At 44.1% G+C, this 22,269-nt stretch overlaps 1 protein-coding gene across 15 annotated transcripts in view; it reads left to right on the top strand.

Moving 5' to 3' along the window:
- Positions 1-22,269, top strand: part of UBR5 (ubiquitin protein ligase E3 component n-recognin 5) — a 2,036,132-nt gene that overhangs the window by 868,345 nt on the left and 1,145,518 nt on the right. For all 15 annotated transcript variants that reach the window (XM_085605144.1, XM_085605147.1, XM_085605145.1 and 12 more), the window contains one exon: positions 13,254-13,405. In XM_085605144.1, coding sequence (XP_085461270.1) covers positions 13,254-13,405 — 152 coding nt within the window. The remainder of the gene's footprint in view (positions 1-13,253; positions 13,406-22,269) is intronic.

A 22,269-nucleotide genomic window follows, 5' to 3' on the forward strand; every position in this document is an offset into this window, starting at 1 on the left:
ATGGAGCCTCTCCTCCTCTCTGGAAGGATGCGGAGGCGGAAAGAAGGTAGGCAAGGTAATAGTGTGCCCAATGTGAAAGGCCGTAACAACTTTTGTCAAAAAGGAGGACGGGGCCTGAGCACAACCTTGTCCGGATGAACCAACAGAAAAGGAGGCTTACAAGAAAGGGCCTGGAGCTCACTCACTCGCCTAGCGGAGGTGATGGCAACCAGGAAGGCAGACTTCAAGGTCAAGAGACGAAGAGGACAGTTGTGAAGGGGACTTCAAAAGAGAGGGCTGGTCAGGGAGCCTGAGAAAGGCCGAAATGGCAGAAAGATAACCTTTGATAGCGCCTAGTGCAGAGCCCTGCCGGGCTAAAGAAAGAAGGAACAAAAGGACCTCAGAAAGAGGGGCAGAAAGGGGATCCACAGACTTTGCTGTGCACCAATGCCACAAATATGTTCCACCTGCAGGCGTATACCACTTTCGTGGAGGGAAGCCTGGCTGCCAGAATGACATCACAAACTTCACGCAAAGAGGTGGAGGCTGGACAAGTTCGGGTGGAGGACCGTCCCCTGCTGCTGCGACAGAAGATCCTCCCGAAGAGCCAGTCTGATTGGAGGATCAATGCTCATACTGAGTAGCTCGGGATACCATACTCTTCGAGCCCAGTCCTGGACTACAAGGATGACTTGTGCCCGGTTGTGCCTGATCTTCTTCAGCACTCTGGGCAGACGTGGTATAGGCGGAAAGGCGTACCACAAACCGCAACTCCACTTGTGACAAAGTGTCGCCGGGCGATTGCTGCCTTGGAAATTCCAACACGCAAAACTGATGACATTGCGCGTTCTCTTCGGTGGCGAATAGATCTAACCAAGGCTCTTCCCACTGCTGAAAGAGACCTTGCAGCACCTTCGAGTGAAGATACCATTCGTGATCCATCATGCACCTGCGGCTGAGTTTGTCCGCTCTGCCGTTCAGAGAACCTGCCAGGTGTTGAACCATCAGGAAATCGCCCTGATGTTCCAGCCATGTCCAGAGGTGCAGGGCCTCCTGACATAGGGTCCACGACCCCACCCCGCCTTGCTTGTTTGCAGTACCACATGGCGGTGGTGTTGTCTGTGAACACCTGCACTACCCTCCCTTTGACAGAGGGAAGGAATGCTTTCAGTGCAAGTCGGATCGCCCGAAGCTCAAGAAGGTTGATATGGAGCTTAGACTCCGCCGGAGACCAGAGGCCTCTGATCTCCGCCTCTTCCATGTGGTTGCCCCATCCCAGGAGGGGCGCATCCGTCACCACTGTAAACTCCGGTTGGGGAAGGGAGAGGAATCTGCCGTGGACCCAATGCCGGGTCTTGAGCCACCACTGCAACTGTCTTGCAGTGTCCTCCGAGATCTGGACGTGATCGGACAGGTTACCCTGATGCTGAGACCACTGGAACTTCAGGTCCCACTGCAGAGCCCGCATATGCCACCTTGCATGATCGACCAGCAGGATGCAGGAGGCCATGAAGCCCAGCATCCTCAGGGTCACTCTGACCGAAACCCGGGACAAGGGCTGAAAGATCGCAATCGGAGCCCGATAATCCGGGACTCGCTGTTCGGGAGGATAGACCCGAAACTGTGCCATGTCCAGAACCGCTCCGATGAAGAGGATCTTCTGAGAGGGAATCAGGTGCGACTTCGGTACGTGGATGTCGAACCTCAGCACATGCAGGAGGTCGGCCGTAGTCTGGAGGTGGGAGAAGACTGTCTGGGGCGAGCCCTCCTTCAACAATTGGTCGTCGAGATAGGGGAAGAATGAAACCCCTGATCTGCGCAGATGAGCTGCGACCACCGCCATCACTTTCGTGAACACCCGAGGGGCGCTGGTAAAGTCAAAAGGGAGCACGGTGATCTGAAAGTGCTCGTGGCCTACCGTGAACTGCAGGTAGCGTCGGTGGGCCCGCAGGACCGGGATGGCAAAGTAAGCATCCTGCAAGTCCAGCGCTACCATCCAGTCTTATGGATCGAGAGCAGAGAACTCCTGAGCCAAAGTGAGCATCTTGAACTTCTCTTTGCGGAGGAAACGATTGACCTTCCGGAGGTCTAAGATAGGACGCAGGCCCTTGTCCTTCTTTGGCACCAGAAAGTAGTGGGAATAACAACCACGATCTACTTGTGGCGTCGGAACGCGATCGATGGCCCCCTTGGCCAAGAGGGCCGCAACTTCCTGCTTAAGAAGGACCAAGTGATCCCCCGGCATACGGTGGTACCGAGGTGGCATGGCCGTAGGAGTAGTCTTGAAGGGGAGGGAGTAGCCCCTTCGGACTATCTCTAAAACCCTAAAATACTGAAGCTGGGGTTTTAGGTTTAGGTAACGGCGCCACAGGGAAATTACGCATAAATTATCTAATTGTCTGAAGTAATATGACGGTGCTAGAAGGTGGGAAGTACCGCCCAACTCCCCAGAAAAAAGAGCCAAGGCTCTACAAAATATAGCATTCAGTCCTTAGCACACATCCTTTTTTTTGTATCAGAAACAAATTGTCAGGTGTTTTCACAATAACATTACAGAATTTTTGTTGAACAGAATAAATTGGTCTCCTTTTGTGAGTAGTTCTTTATTCATTGGGTGTCTTCCGTGAGATATACAACATCCAGCCGACACGTGTTTCGTCGCTACATGGGAAAGTGAATCCCGCGACTTTTTCAAGGCTGTGTTTCAAAAGAAAATTAAGAACCTGTATATTACATTACTAGAAAACACGTACTCAGTGGCAATGCCAAACCAAATTGGTGGTGAGACTCAAGAACCGGCTACAAGTGGGTGAGCAGGTCGTCCATGATACACACTATGCACAATAGCTGTAACCTTTAATGTGTACAGTAATAATAGTTAAGATAAGCTAATTATGATTTTAATAAAGAATGGAGAGAGCTGTATAAACGTGCTAAAGTGGGGAAGTACGCTGAAGGAATCAGAGCTAGTCGTGATTTGGAGTGGTAAAAGTGAACAAAATCGTGATGTGATGTCGCTGGGTTCATTATAGTGTGTTTAAAACCGGAAGTGGTGCGTCTATGTGTGCGGTCATGCAGCGATATTTAACGTGCCATGTGTCATTTGAATCAGACCATGACAGTGAATTAATTATTTTGTGCACTCATAGCTACCTATTCTTCGTTCGTTTTGGTAATTCTAAAAAAGAATAAAGATAATCTTATTTAGTATTCATGTGAAGGACTCAACACGTTCAAGGGCCAAAGTAAACAAGGGCATTGTTTGTTAAAGAAAGCACCTACTTATTAAGTGGTGAATATTCCAAACCACCTATGGTTTCAGTAGTGGTCTCGTCAGTATTCCTCTGCGGTTTTTCAGTGGTCAGGTGCTATTATAATCTATTTCCAGTACTGTAAAAAGTAAATTTAAAAACAAGGGTAAATATATTTTGTTCGTGTATTGTATCTTAAATTTAGCGTCAAAAATTGGTGTGTTTATTTAAACTACATGTTCTGCTTGTGTCAGAAAAATGTTAATGGTGACACACGAGAAAACGCTGGTCTAATATTAGTCAGAGCGTTTACTCTCGAAGAGAGGTTAAGTAATTATTAAGCGCTGTAACATTTGCAAGCCCAACAAAAGGAACCATGATGAGTAAATATATGCCCTGGTCAATGTCTGTCCCCACGTTGCGTTTGCCTACTTATGAATTAAGAATAGCGTGACTTCCCAGTATGTACTAAGGCCGGCTCTGATAAGACAGCCTGATAACAATCACGTTGTTTCCGGACACTCAAAAGAAGAATGCCGGGTGAGTTTATAACAATATTCTCACCGCGCTCGCTTGCAAAGTTAATATTCAAACGAAGCCGCCTGTGTGGCATCAGCTACGCTTACCGTATTCTACTGAAAATCGGGCCGGAATACTGCCTGTATCTGGTTTCCCTTTTCGAAGTGTTTCTATGCGAGTTTGTTTCTCTAATGTTTATATTTCCGGTTTCTGTGCGTCAAAACGTGATCACGTGACTTAGCATAAGGTTCCTTCTTCTCATGCAGTGGGTGGAAGAAGGACTTAACGTGAAGTGGCTATAGATTCGGCCATCTTGGAAGTATATAAAGTAATTTGTATTAATGCTTATATTCTGTGAATAGGTCTCTCCAGCTTTTAAAACCAGTACAAGATGATTAAGAACTCCAGTAATTAATAGATAAATCAAAATGGTAATATAAAACATATCATAAGAAACCTATGATCAGAAAAAAGTTGCAAAATGGAAAAACATACTTTTAAATATAATGCATACAGTAACACATCTTTAGATAAATTCAACATATGGTATTAGTCATTAGGGTTATTGGTGCTACTCTAATCAGTGTGTGGTAGAGTAATCCAATTATTTATACTGTAATAAGTCAAGGTAAACAAGGAACTGTGAAATAGGACTATGTGCATGCTAACTCGAATAAAAGTGCTGAGGGTCTCATCTGCCTAGGAAGTAGTGTAATTCATGGTCAATATTAAGACCATGTTCCACACTACGCATTTTTAAGATCCATTGGGCCTCTCTTTGTCTTAGTGTCAGTTCTCTGTTGCCTCCTCTTGGACTAATTGGGACATGTTCTATTCCATAGAATTTGAATATGCGGTTGCCTGTTTGTGCATTGCAAGTAGACATGTGTGCTGCAAGTGGGTATCTCATGTCTACCTGTCTGATCGCTCTTGTATGCTCCCCTATGCGATCCCGCAAGGGTCTCATTGTACTACCAATGTAGTGTTTGTCACATTTGCATTGTATTATGTATACAACAAATTTGGTTAAACAATTGATGTTAGAATTGATTTTGTATTTTCTTCCCTCTGGTCCTAAGAATTCAGTCTTGCGATCATCAGCCCATTTGCAGGAGCTACAGTGACCGCATGAGTAGAAACCACATGAATGTTGGCTAAGCCAATTAGTCCTGCCAACCGTTTTGGGATAGCTAGGGCTCAGTAGGTTCCTCAATGAGACCCCTCTCCTGTATGTTATGGCTGGTTTGTCCGTGACGTACTCACTGAGGGTATTGTCTGCCTTTAGTAAGTGCCAGTGTCTATTAAGGATCTTTTTCAGAACCGCCGACCAGTTGTTGTACCCAGTAATCAATCTGATCCTTTGATCTTTGTCTTCCTATTTGGGTTTATCTTTTAATGTTTCCTGTTGGGTCATTCTGTCTATTCTTTCTTCAGCTTTTTTAAGTAAGGGTTTGCTGTAGCCTCTCCTTTTGAACCTTGATATTATTCCTTTCTTGTGTGTGTGGAATTCTTCATCCCTACTACAATTTCGTCTGGTTCTTGTTAGTTCTCCAAAAGGAATGGAACGTATCTGGTGGTAGGGGTGTGCACTGCTGGCGTGCAACAGAGAATTACATGCTGTTGCCTTGCGGTACAGTCTACTCTCAATTTTGTTATTGTGAATATATAGTTCCACGTCTAGGAATGATATGTGTGTTTTACTGTGTTCCATGGTGAATCTAATATTACACTCATTACTGTTCAGAAATTCAAGGAAACTTAGAAGTTTGGTATTTGTCCCTGTCCAGATCATGATACAATCGTCAATATAACGACCCCAGAATAAAATAGAGTCGTTAAATTCTGCACCCAATGGGCCCCAGATTCTCGTCTCCTCGAACCAACCCATGAAAAGGTTGGCATACGAGGGAGAAAATCTGGAGCCCATCGCTACTCCCTGTGTCTGTCTAAACCATTGTTGTTTGAAGAGAAACACATTGTTGTCCAATATGAGTTCTATCATCTCAATGAGCATTTCTGTATGGTTCCAGGAGCTCGCTGCCCTTCTGTTCAACATCCTTTTGACAGCTCTAATGCCAATGTCCCTTTTTATACTGGTGTACAAAGCGGTTACATCTAGTGTTACCATAGTCATGTTATCCTCCCAGTTTAGATCCGCTAGAATACTCAGAATATGCTTAGTGTCCCTTATGTATGAAGCTAAGTTGGTTACTAAAGGCTTCAGAAAAATGTCTACATATTCAGATATTCTCTCTGTCGGTCCACCTATCCCGGATATTATGGGTCTACCTGGTGGGAAAGGAAGGTTCTTATGTACCTTAGGTACAGTATATATGCATGGGTATCTTGGTCGATCTACTTTGAGATAGGTGTATTCATTTTCATCGAGCAGTCCCTGTTCTTGCCATTTTCTTAATTGTGTATTGATATACTTAGTTAGCATCCACATAGGATTACCTATTAGGGCTTCATAGCAATTATGCTCATTTAGTTGGGTCTGTATTTCTTGTTCATAGTCTGTGCTACGCATGACCACCATGTTTCCCCCTTTGTCTGCTTCCCTTATGGTTAGGTCCCTGTTGTTACTGAGTGTTCTGAGTGCCATTCTTTCCTGTTGTGTGAGATTATCCTTCTTCATACGTGAGGCCGTGTTTTTGATATCATGTTTGTCTAGTTCAGCCGTGACCAATTTATAAAATAGGTCTATGTTATTGCCTGCAGTGAGTGTGGGTGTCCATTTAGATTTTTCTTTTAATTTGCTAGTGATACTATAATCTGGGTCAATGTTTAGGTCTCTCATTATTATGTCAGTCGACACTAATTCGTCTTCACAATCAGTTAAAGATAACAACAATCTGGTGTCTAGTAAGTCCTGTATCGTTTGTTCATTAGGTAATAATAAACCAAGATTTTGCTGCATGTCTTTATTAGCCACTTTGTTCAGTTCAAAATGCTTTTTCAGTTTTAGGCGTCTAGTAAACTTAAACAAATCAATTTTGGTTGTACATATATCACCAATGCTACTAGGGCAAAAGCTCATCCCTTTAGAGAGTACTGACACCATATCATTCGTAAGTTCTAAATCTGACAAATTCATAACCGTTAAATCATTCATTTCTTCACATTCCAGGATCTGGTCCTTACCCCGGGACGTTCCGTATCTCTTGCCCCCTCGTTTTCCCCTCCTTGTTTTTCTCCCTGATTTGGTCTGCGATTTTCTCTGTTGCCTTTCTTTATCCGTCTGACCTCTAACAAAAAACTTGTCTCGTTGGAGACATTACCCGTAGTATCTGCCCTTTCCGGATCACTATCACTAGTTAAGTCTGTATCTAGTGAGGTAGTACTAGAATGAGCTGATGTGCCCTGCCCCGTTTTGGTGGGTACTGTTTTCGGAATCAGGTGATCATACTTTTTGGCAAAAGTAAAAATTCTACCGCTAGCATAGTCCCTTTCGTCTCTTTTAATTTTCCTCATTTTCCGCTGTTTGATATCAGCGACATGTCGTTCGATGATCTCATTTAGAATTACATAGTTCTTTGTCATTACATCTGGTAAATTAAGGTCTTTTATTTCCGTTTCTATCGTTTCAATGTCTTTCTGCAATTTTGCAACCTTTCTGTCACAGTTTTCAATTAGGATCTCCATTAGTCTATTCGAATTGTTATTTAGTTCCTTTTCCCAGTCCGCTAATAGATCTGGTTCCAGATCCTCATATGTGGGTATTATTTGGGATCTTAGTCCTCTAGGTACTCTTTTTACTTTTATGTATTGTCTCAAGGTTGCTGCATCCCACCACCTGGACATTTCACTAAGTCTCATCTTTTCCAGTCTCAAGAACTTATCCTTCATGCCCTCTTTTTTAGAGGATTGTCCACTTGGCTGTGGAGTGGTATTAGACCCTTGATTGGTCACGTTATTAAACAGATCATCTGCCTCTTTGTCCCTTTTCTCCTTATCACTCGCAAACGTATTCATGATGCTTTCCCGGCTGCCTCCTAGATGAGTAAGCTAAAATACTGAAGCTGGGGTTTTAGGTTTAGGTAAAAAAAGGATGTGTGCTAAGGACTGAATGCTATATCTCTAAAACCCACCTGTCCCATGTGATGGTGCGCCAGTGGGGGAGGTGATGGCGAAGCTTGCCGCCCACTGGCGTTTGATGGGCCTGAAAGTTCGGACTAGGAAGGTTTGGAGGCAGTAGTGGCCGGGGTGGAGGTGGACTGACCTGCCCGCTGGCCCCTTGGTCCGCCATGGCGGAACCCGCGTCCGTGCTGGGATTGTTGCTGTGCAGGCTTGTGGCTCTGTTGCGAATGCTGGGGGGCTCTCCTTCCGGTGCCACGTAAGGAGCGAAAACCAGAAGACTGAGGAGGGCGGACTGCAGAGAGTCCCAAGGACTTGGCCTTAGCCCGTGAGTCCTTAAATCACTCCAACGCTCTGTCTGCTTTGTGGCCGAAGAGGCGACGGCCATCAACGGGCATGTCCATAAGTGTGCTTTGGACATCCCCTGAAAATCCAGTTATCCTCAACCAGGCGTGGCGTCTGACCGCTACCGTCGTTGCAATCGATCTGCCCAGTGAGTCGGCGGTGTCTAGGCCACAACGAATCATGAACTTAGCCGCGTCTCTCCCCTCTGCAACAGCCTGGGAGAGAGCTGTCTGGGCCTCCTCCGGACACTGAGGCAGCACTTGCGCCACCTTATCCCACAGAGAGTGACAGTAACGGCCTAAGAGGCATGCGGTGTTCACGGACCGCAGCGCAGAACTGGTGGAAGAAAAAATCTTGTTTTTGAACTGATCCAGTTTCTTGGATTCCTTATCTGATGGTGATGAAGGAAAGGCGGTTGGGGAAGCACAGGCTTGGACATCCAAGCTCTCGGGAGTATGGTGTTGGGAGAGGAAAATGGGGTCACCCGGAGCCAGGCGATGGCGTCTGGCCACGTTCCTATCCACTGGAGCCCTTGTGGTGGGTTTGGACCAGGTGCCCAAAAGAACGTCGGAAAGTGCTTCGTTGAAGGGGAGCAGCGGCTCCGCAGAAGTAGCTGCTGGCTGAAGTTCTTCTGTCAGGAGGTTAGTCCTGACGGCCACAGTAGGGAGCACGAGGTGTAGAGCCTCGGCCGCCCTTTGCAACACCACAGCATAACTAGCGCCCTCCTCCGTAGCCACGGTAGGAGGAGACAGCTTGCCAAGATCTGTTGAGGTATCCAGACCACTGGCTTCCCCCAACTCCTCTGCCCCGTCCTGTTCAGACTTGCAATCAGCTGTGAGATGGTCCCCAGACCTCTCCCAGTCCTCCCCTTCCTCCTCAGGCCGTTCCACAGGCCTAAAATATGGGGATAGAAATGCCGGAGCAACGTTGAACGGCATAGTTCGATGCCGGCCGGACGCCGCGTCCCCTTCGGGGCTGAAACCGTGGCTGACGTCGTCCCGAGGAGCGGGCGACGTCTGAAGTGGTGCCGATGGGGTCAACGTCAGTGGAGATGTTATGAGGTCAACCGGCGTCAACCTGGATCCAGGCCTGGATCCATGGGTGTCCTGCGGCGCTTGGGGCGTAGCCGCCGGCGATGGAACGTGAGGACCCCCAGTCGGGACCACGGGGTCCGAAGTCGCACCAGTGGGACCCGAAGGCACAAAGAGGCGAGCCATGGCCGACAGGAACTCCTGTATGTGGGCCGGAGTAGCCGACGGACCCGGAAAGGGCGGGTAGGCCGGCGACGACACCACAGGCTCCACCGGAGCCGTGGGGGGAGGCACCACCCACACCCTCAGCCGCGTCGCACGACCGGCGCGAGGGGAAGTCTGAGAACGACTACGTTTCTTCTACTTCTTGTGCTTCGCCTTACCTGACCAGAGTGCGACGACTTGGATCCCGAAGATCCAGGAGCTGACTGCTGGGCCTCCAGCAGCTTTTGGGACCGCTCCCGCAAGGACTTCGGCGCCATGGCCCGGTAGAATGGCACGACTTGGGGTAGTGGTCGCACCCTAGGCAGAAAAGACACACTCGGTGCGGATCCGTCACCGACATCATGCGGTGACAATCCTCGCAGGACTTAAAACCAGGCATCCTAACTGCACCAGGAGTCAAAGACTCGATGAAAAAATAGACAAAAAGCCCCAAAAAGTCGGTCAAAAAATGACTGTGTACCTGCTCTTCCTGGATCTGCGCTTGCTGGCGCGGTAAAACAAAAAAGTGACTCACCCATCCTCCCTGCTCTGCAAACTGATTTCTAGGGTTAAGGTCATCCCTTTCAGGGCCCTAGTTTCAAGGCACCAGTCGTTAGTATCTTGCATGGCTCTGCGTTTTCTGGTGCGGAAAGTCGTGTACATAACTGACGTCAGCGTGCGAGGGCGGCGTCTTAGTAGCTGCCGCGATGTCATCTCGGCGACCACGACACCGATGGACGTGGAGCCGCCCAACGCCACCTACTGACGCGCAGGGGTACTGCTGACAAACTTTCCGGATCCAGCCTGACGCCTGGGGGCAATTCTAAGCTAAGGAATCTATCACAATGTGTTTCTTTCAGAGAGTCACAAATGATGCTCATACTTATAGCTCCACAGTGGGCAAGACAGATTTTTTACTCATACCTAATGGAAATGGCACATAAAGTGGAAAAGATGCCAATGTTGCAAGACCTGCTATCTATAGAAAGGGAAAGAGTTCTTTATTCAGAACCAAACACTTTGAATCTAGGAGCAGGGCTCCTGAAGACACAAGATTTGGTCATATATGACTACCAGCAAGGAAAGCAACATGTAGAAAATGTTATTCTGCAGAATGGTTAAGATTCACATATTGGTGCCAAAATAAGTCGTCTTCAAAACAGGACATGTGAAACAACGGTAATCGGATATTTAACACATCTGTTAGAAGGCCTAACTAATGTTTCTCTAAATGTGCATCTAGCAGCACTAGTAGCCTTCACAAGGGTTACTTAGGAAGAAGTTTGTTCACTACACCAATAATCAAAAGATTTCCAGAAGGGGTTAAAAGTATAGCACCACCTAGGAGTGCACCAACACTCACTTGGAATCTTAATGTGGTTCTCATACTGTTAATGAAGGAACCATTCGAACCAATCTATAAAGCAAATTTAAAAGTCTTTATGCTAAAAGCAGCATTACTAACAGCAATGAATTCACCTATCAGAGAAAGTGAGATACTCACCATACAGGAACCATACATACAAATGTAGAAAGATAGGGTAGTCTTAAGAACTAACCCGCTGTTCCTTCTTAAGGCTATATCACAATTTAACAGACATCAAACAATCCAAATTCCAAGTTTTTCCAGAACCTAAAGATCTGAGCAGAGAAAGCTTTACATACTCTGGGTGCCGGTAGAGCAATAATGTATTGCACAGAATAAACAAAAGACCATCAGGAAAGGAGAACAACTCTTCATGTCATTTGCAAACAATAATACATGAGAACCAGTTACAAAGAGTGCCATCATAAGATGGATAACACATACAATTGTAATATGTCACAAGAAAGCTGGCATTGAACTAGGAGGAAAGCCTTGAGCACACACTACAAGAAAGAAAGGAGCAACAATCTCATTTCTAGCTAACGCTCCTCTGAACGAGATTTGCATGGTGGCCACATGGTCATCAGCACACGCATTCACAAGACCCTGTTGCATCGATGTTCAAGTAAACCGAGAAGCAAAGGTGGGACAAAAGGTTCTGAAACCCCTGTTTACAAGCTTATCCTCATCTTCAACCCAACCTCCACAGTGAATAAAACCACAGCATGTAAATCCAGTAAAGATTCATGCTGCAAAATGAAATGGTTACTTACAGGTAGGAGTAGTTTTGCAGATTGACCCACCCGCCTCCCCAGTAAATGAGCGACACAAGTAAACAGACGACATTCATACAGAACACTAACGAAAACTTAAAAAAAAAAAAGGGGGAATAAAGTCTGAAGATGGCGACCAAGGATGAGACTTCTGGGAATGGTGTCAGAAGAGGATGGAACAAGCACCAAATGGTAGGAACTGTCGACAGCCAGCAACAAAAGAGAAAACAGAAAAAGACTATTGCATATAAGAATTTCCTGACCCAACCACTAGATGACGGAGTAATGCACAGCATGTGAATCCATAAAATTCTTTATGCTGTAAAACGACTCCTACCGGTAAGTAACTAGTTTGTTATGAGATTATGGAGGTAGCAAAAAGATTATACCCGTCTCATATCATTTCAGCACCAAAATGGTATTTGGTAGAGTTAATGAGAAAATGTTGCAAACCAGTGCATAATTCAACCTTGAAGAATGTAATACTCACATTGCTTCTTCTTAGCAATAACATCTTTAAGAAGAGGTGGTGAGCTTGAAGTTTTTACTGTTCAATAACCCTACATATCAATTTGAAAGGATAAGTTAGCAATGAGAATTTGTCCCAAAATTGCACATAATTTAATTTCTCCTTTTCAAATAAAGAAGACTCTGCAATTGCATCCCTTCTTCCAAATCCAACATTCAGCCTGTATCTTTTCATACAAAGATATAAGAGAAGTATGCATCCCATTCTGGAGACAAAAGATAAAGATTAAACCGTTTTTTATTCCGCATCACCTCACTGCCCAAATGACTAAAGCAGCTGGACGTATAGTTCCTACTCTTCATTTTTATTAGCTAATTACACTTAAGTTAGTCTTGAGCACATTGCTCAAGAAAGTAGGGGTACAGATTAGTTTTCATGGTTAAAGTCTATTAATGATGTGTGCAACAGCAACATGAACTATCTATTCATGCCTTCGGAAAACATTCTGTGAATATACTATTTAAGGAGAAAATACAGGTGCGTCGGACAGTAATAGATTGTTTTTTTTCTCAGCGCAACCTCCACACCCTCCTCAACAGAGGGAAAGTCACTTATACATTAGCTATATATTTTATTTTGTGCAGCTCAAAGTTGCAATAAGACAGAACAGATTCAAAGACAAGGATACTCTTGGTAACTGCAGCTGAATTTAGAAGAGTTTCACACTGCAAAAGGCTTACCTTTAATTGTTTTGAAGCTTGAGTCTGTTCTGGATTCACTTACTGATTATAGACATTTTGGATGCTGATGCGGTTTGCATTTTTGAGACCTGATGCATGAAATCTTTTATGTACGTTTCAATAAAGCACTGACTATGGATGTTTGTGTCCTTCAGGTTATTTCTGCATATGTTTTTTTTTATTTACTAAAATTCTATGATCTTCATTTGTTACTTTTTTATCGTACAGTGTTTCGATTTGCGTTTGGAGAGGTTCTTGTGCAAAGTATTGAATGTTTTCCTGGTAACCTTTACTCCCTTTGGCTCATTGTTTTTAGAAGTCTTTTCTCTACCTTTGCTTTCCAACATTTCCAACAAATAAGTTTCTTTGACAAGTTTTAAATGTCATTATTATTACAACACCTATTGGAATTGTTTCACTTCCTTCATTTAAAATGATTATAAATTTGCACTTCTGGCATAGTGTTATGTAGAGCAAATTAAATTTGATTCTTTCTTAGCTTACGGCTCCGTGAAATGATGAGGCGATCTCTGCGAGCTGCAGGTTTGGGTAGACACGAAACTGGAGCTTCCTCTAACGATCACCAAGATCCTGTCTCTCCTCCTATTGCTCCTCCAAGTTGGGTTCCTGATCCTCCAGCTATGGATCCTGGTATGACTTTTTTTTTTTAGCAAGTATGATTTAGAAATGACCCTACACTTTTTCAAATGCATGCAGTTTAATAATATAGTTATTGCTTCATGTTAATAAAATGTGTGCACTTTACTTTGTATCTAATGAAAGGGCATAGTGACTGATTTAAACAATTCCTTTACTCGAATGGTAACATTGCAGGATTATGTTTATGCCTTTTAAAATGAAGCCAATAAATATGTTAAGTTCTTATTGGCAATATTTGAAAGTATGCATGGTGCATAAAGAGTCATCTCAATAAATTTGAAGATTTCAAACGCCTTAAATTAGGAGATGTGGGCCAGTGGCTGATCTCCAAACACAATATCTGGGTTCTTACACAATGAAAAATGTGATTACATGAAAATCACTCTATCAACCCTTACCTCTGAATATTAATGTGCAATTCATACATATCCACAATGATACACAGTGCTGTCCTTGTTACATTTTCCTATATCACGCCCCATTGCATTATGGTTTCTTTAATTTCATATATGCTTGCAGCACATTGTGTCAGAGATGCTCACATTAGAACAGAAATTTCTGTAAAGTGCTTACTGGCTTAGAGAAGCCATGCCCTTTTTGTATCCTATTTAAAAAATCAAAATTCAGTACAATGTTAATGAAAATATAATTCAACTTGAATGCTTCTAAAGATGAATAAAAAGTGTCTTAGAGTCGACTCATGTTCCCTCTAAACCTAATGTAACTATAGTACGTGCAAATTTTTATTTGACGATTGGAAAAAATGTGAAACCCCTGCAAAAGATGTGAAACTCCACTATGCATTGAAAGTCCCTTTTAGGTCTAGTAATTTGAACAGAGTAGAGGTAAACTGAATTTGGAGACAATTTGGGAGAGGCAGTACTTTCCACTTACCAGACTTTGGAAGCAAGTCAGCCAGTCAACTCCAGACTCTCTTTTGAGTATATACGGCACATCACAACAAAGTGTGGTGGCCATCCTAATGTTTGGCTGAAGAAAGTGCCCAGCAAGGAAGGCAGGAGTAATAAATGGCAAGTCACTAAGGATCAGAGTGAGTGTCCACCATGGATGGAGGCTAATTTTTGTACTTCGGACTGGTGTGAGAGCTTCACATCCTGAATAGAGGTGGTACCTAGTCCAAAGGCACCAAAGGTTTGTGGTGATTTTCCAGGTACCTAATCGGCCATTGTGCGAAAATAAACGTTTTTTTTTTTTTTGGCTGGCTGTTTTTTCTCTAGTGTACCTGACCGTCTGCCAGCCCCCGATGGATGTGCTCAACCTTTCAATAAGTGATGTTTGACAACAGAACTTTGCTCTTATATAAAAGAAGTGCTCCAAAAATGTATTTCCACCCGTCGTGAAGGTTGCTACTGCTTCCTTGGGCGAGCCATGAGTTAACTAGTGATTGTGGCAGCAACAGTACTAGTTTATAATGAATAGGCCTGTGCACACACAAAAATGAAATGCAGAACTAGTACTGCCCAACTAAGCATCACAACACATCCAATACAGTGTTAATAACAGTGAATCAAGTGAAATGATCGCAGAACACTCCGGGTAACTCGTGTTTATTGAAGATCGATATGCCCAGCCAACACGTGTTTCGTCAGGGTCAAAACCCAAGACTTCTTCAGGGCTAGAAAATGTACAATTACAAAGTTTCAGCAAAAAACACACATGTATGTGTGTAGAGATTAGCAGCGACATGTGACTCAAGTGTGATACACCCTAGGTGACAGCCCAATGTGCCATCATAAAAAATACACAAAAGAGGTACAAGACCTCCGAGTGGTGAAGAACAACCCAAGTGCTAAAAGAGTGCTAGGTGACAACCTATTCTGGACAAAGAAAGTGTCTTAGTGAAGGATATACAGTGAGCAAATCAGATCACTTTATCTAATCAGTTCTAAACAAAAATTGTGACCTATCCATGGATTATAACCCATTTCTTCAAATTTCATGTGCTATTGTCTAAACAGATGTTCCTTCTTATACAGGTTATGGTAATACGTTATGGTATACTTTGACAATTCTAAAAATAATAATACCAAAGGGAAAGTAGAGGAGAGATAGAATAGTAGAACGAAAAGTAGCAGGAAAACGACAATGTAAATATACAGAGCGGATCACTCTATCTAATCATTTATGCAAAAAGTTCTAGACCATATTCATGACTTGTCCATAGATTATCAAAACATTTCTTCTCATCTCATGTGCTATTGTCTACACAGTTGTATCTTCATATACAGGTTATGGTATAAAGGTTATGGTATACTTTAACAATTCTCAAACGTAATAATATAGAAGGGAATGGAGAGGAGAGATAGAATAGGAGAGCGACCGAAAAGTAGCGAGAAAAAGGCGTGGTGTGAATATACAAAGCGAATGCTCTGGTCAAAGAGTCAGTTTTGACTAAAGGCCTGAGATCTAATTCCTACCTCTATGGTGTGAAACTCGCAAAAAATCGATCTGTAAGACATGGAGTATGGGGGTAAGTGTCATTGGTTAATCGTGAACTCAACTGAGCTAACATCTCTAAGTGAAGTAGTATCAATCCCGTAGGACTCACCACTCCGCCGGTTGTACTTCCGTCCCGGCTGGTATGGGATGAATTAAAATCTCAAGGCGAAATCAGTATATAAGGACTAATAAAATTTCAAAAGTCCAAATTGCTGTAAATAAAGAGGAGAGCCAGATCAAACTAAGGAGCAGAACCTGAGTGTGTGTAGAACCACAAAATAAACACTATTTTTAAATGTGAATATGGTCTCAATCTACGACAGGGCAAATGGAAAGATACAACCTAGTATGTCAGTAAGAATTCCAGTATGTAAACATCTCTCGTGGAACATGGGATAAACCAAAGCGCAGAGAATTACTTCTTACGAACAAGACGGGTCACCTCGATCAGAATTTCGAGTCCCCCCCGGGGAGCTGGGGAATGCCCGAACTCTCCGAATGCCACGTTTGCCCAATTAATATTAGAGTACCGACACGTAAATGCATGCGCTCCAAAATAAGTTGGAGTGAGAGGAAGTTCTGACAAGGATTTACCTCCAAAGAGTTTGAAGAGTGGTTGCAGCGCACATTGGGTTGAAAATCCGAGTTTGGCTCGTACCAGGGTCAATTAATCTAGAGGAAACCATAAGGATAATGTTGTTCATAAGGGCAGTTAAATCAGTGCGGAGTGTTGTCAGAACTGAAAAGGTGTGATGATTGAATTTACCTCCCGGAAATCCGTAGTATGGCAATCCAGTGCGCTGCTCAGTCTCACGACTCGCAGTAAGTGAACCGGAAGTGAAGTAGCTAAAATGATCACCAGGTTATCAAGGGGACGTTAACCGCAATAATTTTAAGTTCTCGTCATTGCGTAATAAAATGTGTGCATGAACCCAACCGTGCCGAGTAAAAACTAGAATGTAAACCTATCCTAAAGGTATCCAGGTAAAATGCAATAGAAAAGGGCTACACGTAAGTTCCCTATCGATGCGATTCTAGTGTATAAAGGACGTGTTAGAAAATAATGCAACTGAGCAAATGATCGCTCCACTTATGCACAAGCGCATTAAAAGTAAGAAAAGGATTATGTGCTTCAACATTAACCCTATCTTATTTCATATATTTATTCATTGGTACAGTGCCATATTTCAATGGTATTGAAAGTAATGAAGCTGGTGGAGATGGTCTTATACCGGTTGCAGCGACGTGAAGAGAGAGTTTAGGAAATTCAGTGGACACGAAAGAGAAGGAAAGGAAATTCAATCGAAGCCAGAACACACACTTTAAATAGTTCTATTTTTATCGCATTTAGTACTAAAGAGTATTCAGCAGTAATAAAAGAATTCTACCTCACTGGGGTCATTTTAGACAAGCATTTACAATGCAATGGTCTCGGCATTGTCAAAGTTAGAGCATTGGTATTGCTCATGACATTGCTTTGACATTGACTTAACAGATGTTAATGCAGTGATACTAATGTGAAACACAAGCGTTCAAGAATTAACCTGGTTTAATCTGAAATACTCTTTAGTATATTTTACGTGACGTTTGCTGCATTATTAACATGACGAACATTTTGATATACGACGCTTGCTTTGGCTCCTAGACACAAGCCAGACCTGCTCGCCCGATGAACTTCATGGCTCACCTCTAAAAAGGTATGCTTATTTACTCTTTTATTTTACGCAGATATCGTGACAGTTGACAAAATAAACCACGCCCTACAAACTACGCAACTAAACACTACGACCATTAAACGTTCCCGAACACACAAAGCTGCATTCGACTTCTGCCGCAAATATTGAAGTGCGAGTGTTATTATTGTTAGGTGAGTTCAGAAATGATCCCGCTGTTTCCTGTCAAGATAAGAGCAGGGCCGAGTCCGCAGTCTGTCCTATGAGCAGCTTAATATTCACGCTTCACATGAGAGAGAGATCCGTCATCCGCCGACGAGCGCCGTGACACGCCCGGAGTCACTGCACGGACAGCTGGTAGACCTGATCCTCGCTATATGAGAGTATTTTGCAAACATTGGAGGAATGTGGCGTAAAGGTCAGAGCTGCTGACCTTGGCGCTGGGGAGCCAGGTTCAAGCTACGGCGTGAGCTCAACTTCCTGTGATTCTGGGCAAATTACTAAATCTCCCCGTGCCTTCCAAAAGTGAATGTGTCCTTGTGTAACGGAACGAACTAGAGCTCACGTAAAGCGCTTGAATGCCTTCATGTCGAAAGAAGGCGTCTATGGATTGTTACATCATCCCAGCCATAAATCTGACCTCTCTAATCTGTTAGGACACTGCCCGCGAATATTATGACGGGCTGCGCTCTCTTTTTCCACTGTCTCCGCCCGTCAATAACACCCTGTCCAACCCTGAACCATGGCAGAGGGCAGCTCTGAGACGCAAGAATGCACACAAAGCGCTACTCACACCGAGGCTGGCCAGCCGGGTCTGGGCGCCGACCCTTGGTTTGCAATGACGCCGTTCGCTGGCAGCGAGCAGAGGGGGTGGGAAGGCTGCTCCCTGCAGGCACCGGGGTGATGTTGTGTCTGCTCCTCGCTGCCTCCTGCCTGTGTGCATACATCCAGCACACCGCATGGACACCCAGGCGATACAACCCTCCCAAAGAGTGCAGCCCCGCCCCCTCCTTGCCAACGGATGAGCAGCAGCAATAAGCAGGAGAGATGGCGCGCCTGGTCGCAGTCTGGAGGGACAGCGAGGAGAAGTTTCCGCTGTTCATCGAGGACACCCTGAGGGCGAGGGCACGAGTGGGTGACCCGTGGTGCAAAGGTAGCTCGCCGACTTTGTAACCAAGAAATACCGCGTCATTTTCGGATTGGGGGGCGTGTTTTTGTTTTTCTCCTCTTGCCATTGGCTGGAATGTTTACATTCCAGAGGAGAGAAAGAATCGAAAAAACACGCCCCGAATCCGAAAAAGACAGGGCTTAAACGGACTGACGCCCCTCTCCTCCAATGGCTGGCCTCCGTTAAGGAAGCCAGCCAATGGAGAAGAGGGGCGGGTTCAAGCCTCGTACTGAAATCATTAAATCTCGCGAGCGAGATTGCGCAAGCGCAGCCTTTGCTAGCCGAGACCTAGAAAACCATTTACGGCGAATCAAACTAGAGACTCTTACAATTCGGTACCCACTCGGGGTGCATAATTGAAATGACTAGAGGACAAACAATGTCAATCAGAATTCACAAAATACCAACTCAAAGGTGACTGAGGTCAACAAATGAGTTTCCCCAAAAAGAATTGTAGCTCATGGTCAGTGTTGAGCCCGAGCTCAACCGATTTTAATTTCATGATCCATGTAGCTTCCACCGAGTAGCATGAGTTCCCTGTCCCCACTCCTTATATTTGGTGGGACATGTTCAATTCCGTAGAAGACAAACTGTAACTTCCCTGTGCTATACAGTGTGACGCATGTGTAGCCATAGGGTACCTAGCATCCTCTTGTTTGAGGGCCCGTGTGTGTTCGCTTATGCGTTCTTTGAGCATACGTATGGTGCTTCCTACGTACTGTTTTTCGCACTTACACATTATTATGATTACTACGTAACGTGTCATGCAATTGATGTTTTGTTTAATCTTGTATTCTTTTCCATCCGGACCATGGAAGGATGTGACATTCTGCAAAGCCCATCTACACACCCACAGCTCCCACATTTGTGAAAACCTAGTGTCCTCTGTGTTAGCCAATTATGGTCTACCGTGACATTTGGTACAGTTGGGCTCAGAATGGATTTCAATGTCCTGCCTCTTCTATAGGTTATGAGAGGTCTTTGGGTGGTGAAAGTGTCTAAGGTTTTTTCAGCTTCTTAGAATATTCCAATGTTTGTGCATGCTCTTGGAGAGTGCTGTAGACAGTTTAGTGTGGTCGGTGATGAGTCTCACTGGTCGTGTTGTCTGTTTCTTGGTTTCTTTCTCCTTCAATGTTTCAGTACGTTGAAGTTTCATAATGCGTTTCTCAGCCCTATTCAGGCATGTATCATGATAGCCTCGGTCTTTAAACCTAGGCTTCATGGCATGTAAGCAAGATGCAAATTCACTGTTTTCACTACAGTTCCTCCTGGCTCTATTAAACTCCCCACAAGAAATGGCCTCAATTTGATGTGGAGGGTGAGCGCTGGAGGCACGCAGAATGGCTTTGCACGCCGTAGGTTTGCAATAAAGTTTACTGTTCAAAGAGCCATTATGGACGTAAATTTTGTGTCCAAGAAGACTATGTTCGTCAAGCTATGGTGATGGGTGAATTTTACCCCCAGTGTATTCGCCTCAAGGTAAAGATAGAAAGCATAAAGTCCCTCTGCTGTTCCTGACCACAGTAGAAGGCAGTCATCTGTATAACGACCCCAGTAAACAATAAACTAGTTAAACTGGCTGCCCTTCACTCCAAATCCATTTTGCTTCAAAATACCCCATGAAGAGATTTGTAAAAGACGGCGAAAACTTTGAGCCCAGGGCCACCCCTCATATTTGCTTGTACCATTGGCCTTCAAACAAAAAACAGTTGTTCAGAATTAATTCCGCCATAGGTAGGAGCATTTTGGAGTGATAAAATTGTGTTGCCGTTTTTTTTCCCCCAAGTGCCATTCCATAGCTTGTAAGCCCATCCGTGGATCAATGTTTGTATAGAGTGAGACCACATCCAAAGTAACCAGGATGATGTCATCCTGCCAAGTGAGATCATTTAGTAGACTGAGAATGTGCTTAGTGTCTCTAATGTAGGCCGGGAGATTCTGTACTATCGGTTGTAAAAACATGTCAACGTATTCAGCCAGTCTTTCAGTGGGGCCCCCAATACTGGAGACGATTGGTCTTCCAGGTGAAAACGGAAGATTTGTATGCACCTTGGGCAATGTATATACAGGAAATCTAGGTCTCTGCACTTTCAGGTACAAGTGTTCATCCTCACTAAGTAATTCTTCTGACTGCCAGGTTCTTAGATGTTTGTTAATTAAGATAGTAAGAGGTCCAATTAGAGGGCCTCATAGCGCACTCTATCCCCAAGTTGACTGAGGATCTCCCCATTGTAGTCCCGTTTGTCCATAACCACTGTGTTTCCCCCTTTATCCACATCCCTGATAATAATGGAATTGTCTGTGGATAGAATCTTCAGGGCATGTCATTCATTCTGGGATAGATTGTCATAGGTGAGGTCCCTTCCTGGTCTCATCTTAGCCTCATGTCTGTCTCTCTCTTTTAAAACTAATCTATATGAAACATGTCTATGGTGTTCCCCCCCGGTAATACAGGAGTCTATCTGGATTTAGACTTCAGTCCACTTGCTATGGAGAAATCAGCATCAATGTTAAGTTCCATTAAGAGATGGGTCTTGTTATCTGGTGTGCCTTCCTGGTTGGTAATAGAAAGTAACAGCTGGGTATTATACACATCCTGTATGCTGAGTACATCTGAGACACCACACACTGGGATGTTTTTAGTATTTTTATTTTGCAATGGATTGTTAACAAACATTTTTTTCAGTTTAAGGTTTCTAGTGAATTTAAAGAGATCTATTTTTGCCTTACATGTGTCACCTCTCTCAGTGGGGCAGAAGCCTAAGCCTTTCTTGAGAACTGTGATCATGTCATGTGTGAGGGAAGAAAGGTTAATGATGTCCACCCCCTCCCCTACTCTAATTCTTCTTGTCTCCTGATCTTAGATTCATCTTGGTATCGCTTGTGCCCTGCTCTCTTCCCCCTATGGGTTTTCTTTATTGCTCTCCTCGATTGGCCTGTATCCTGTTGCCTTTCTTGATGCATTGAACCTCCATTAAAAATTCTCTGGTCAGTCAGATTTGGAAGTGCCTGGTGCATTCTCAAAATCACTGTCACTGGATATGGGGACACTTAAAGAGGTCGAGCCGGAGGAGATGGAAATATTCTGTCATCTGCCAGTACTGTTCTTATCCTGATCATTTGTTAAGACTGATCGTATTTCTTGGCAAACGTGAATGCTCTTTCCTCTCTATAATCAATTTCGTCCCTCTTTAGTTTTCTTGCCTTACACTGCATAATCTCCTCTTGATGTTTCGCAAGTATATCTGTGAGGATAGCATAGTTTTTTTCTGTCGCTTCTGTCAAACCAAGATCTTTAATCTCTAGTTCTAACTTGTTAATTTCTATTTGGAGTGCAATGACCTTCCGTTCTGCGTTCTCAATTAGTATCCCCATTAGGGATTTAGAGTTAGAGGTCAACGCTTCCTCTCATAATTTCAAAAGATCCTTGTCTAACTCATCATATGTGGGGAAAATTTGAGCACGTAATCCCCTCGGTATCCTGTCCAATCTGAGGTACTGCTTTAAAGTGATGCCGTCCCACCACTTACTATTTTCATTCATTTTGAGTTTTT

This window comes from Triturus cristatus, chromosome 5_1 (assembly GCF_964204655.1).
Source record: "Triturus cristatus chromosome 5_1, aTriCri1.1, whole genome shotgun sequence".
Lineage (NCBI taxonomy): Eukaryota > Metazoa > Chordata > Amphibia > Caudata > Salamandridae > Triturus > Triturus cristatus.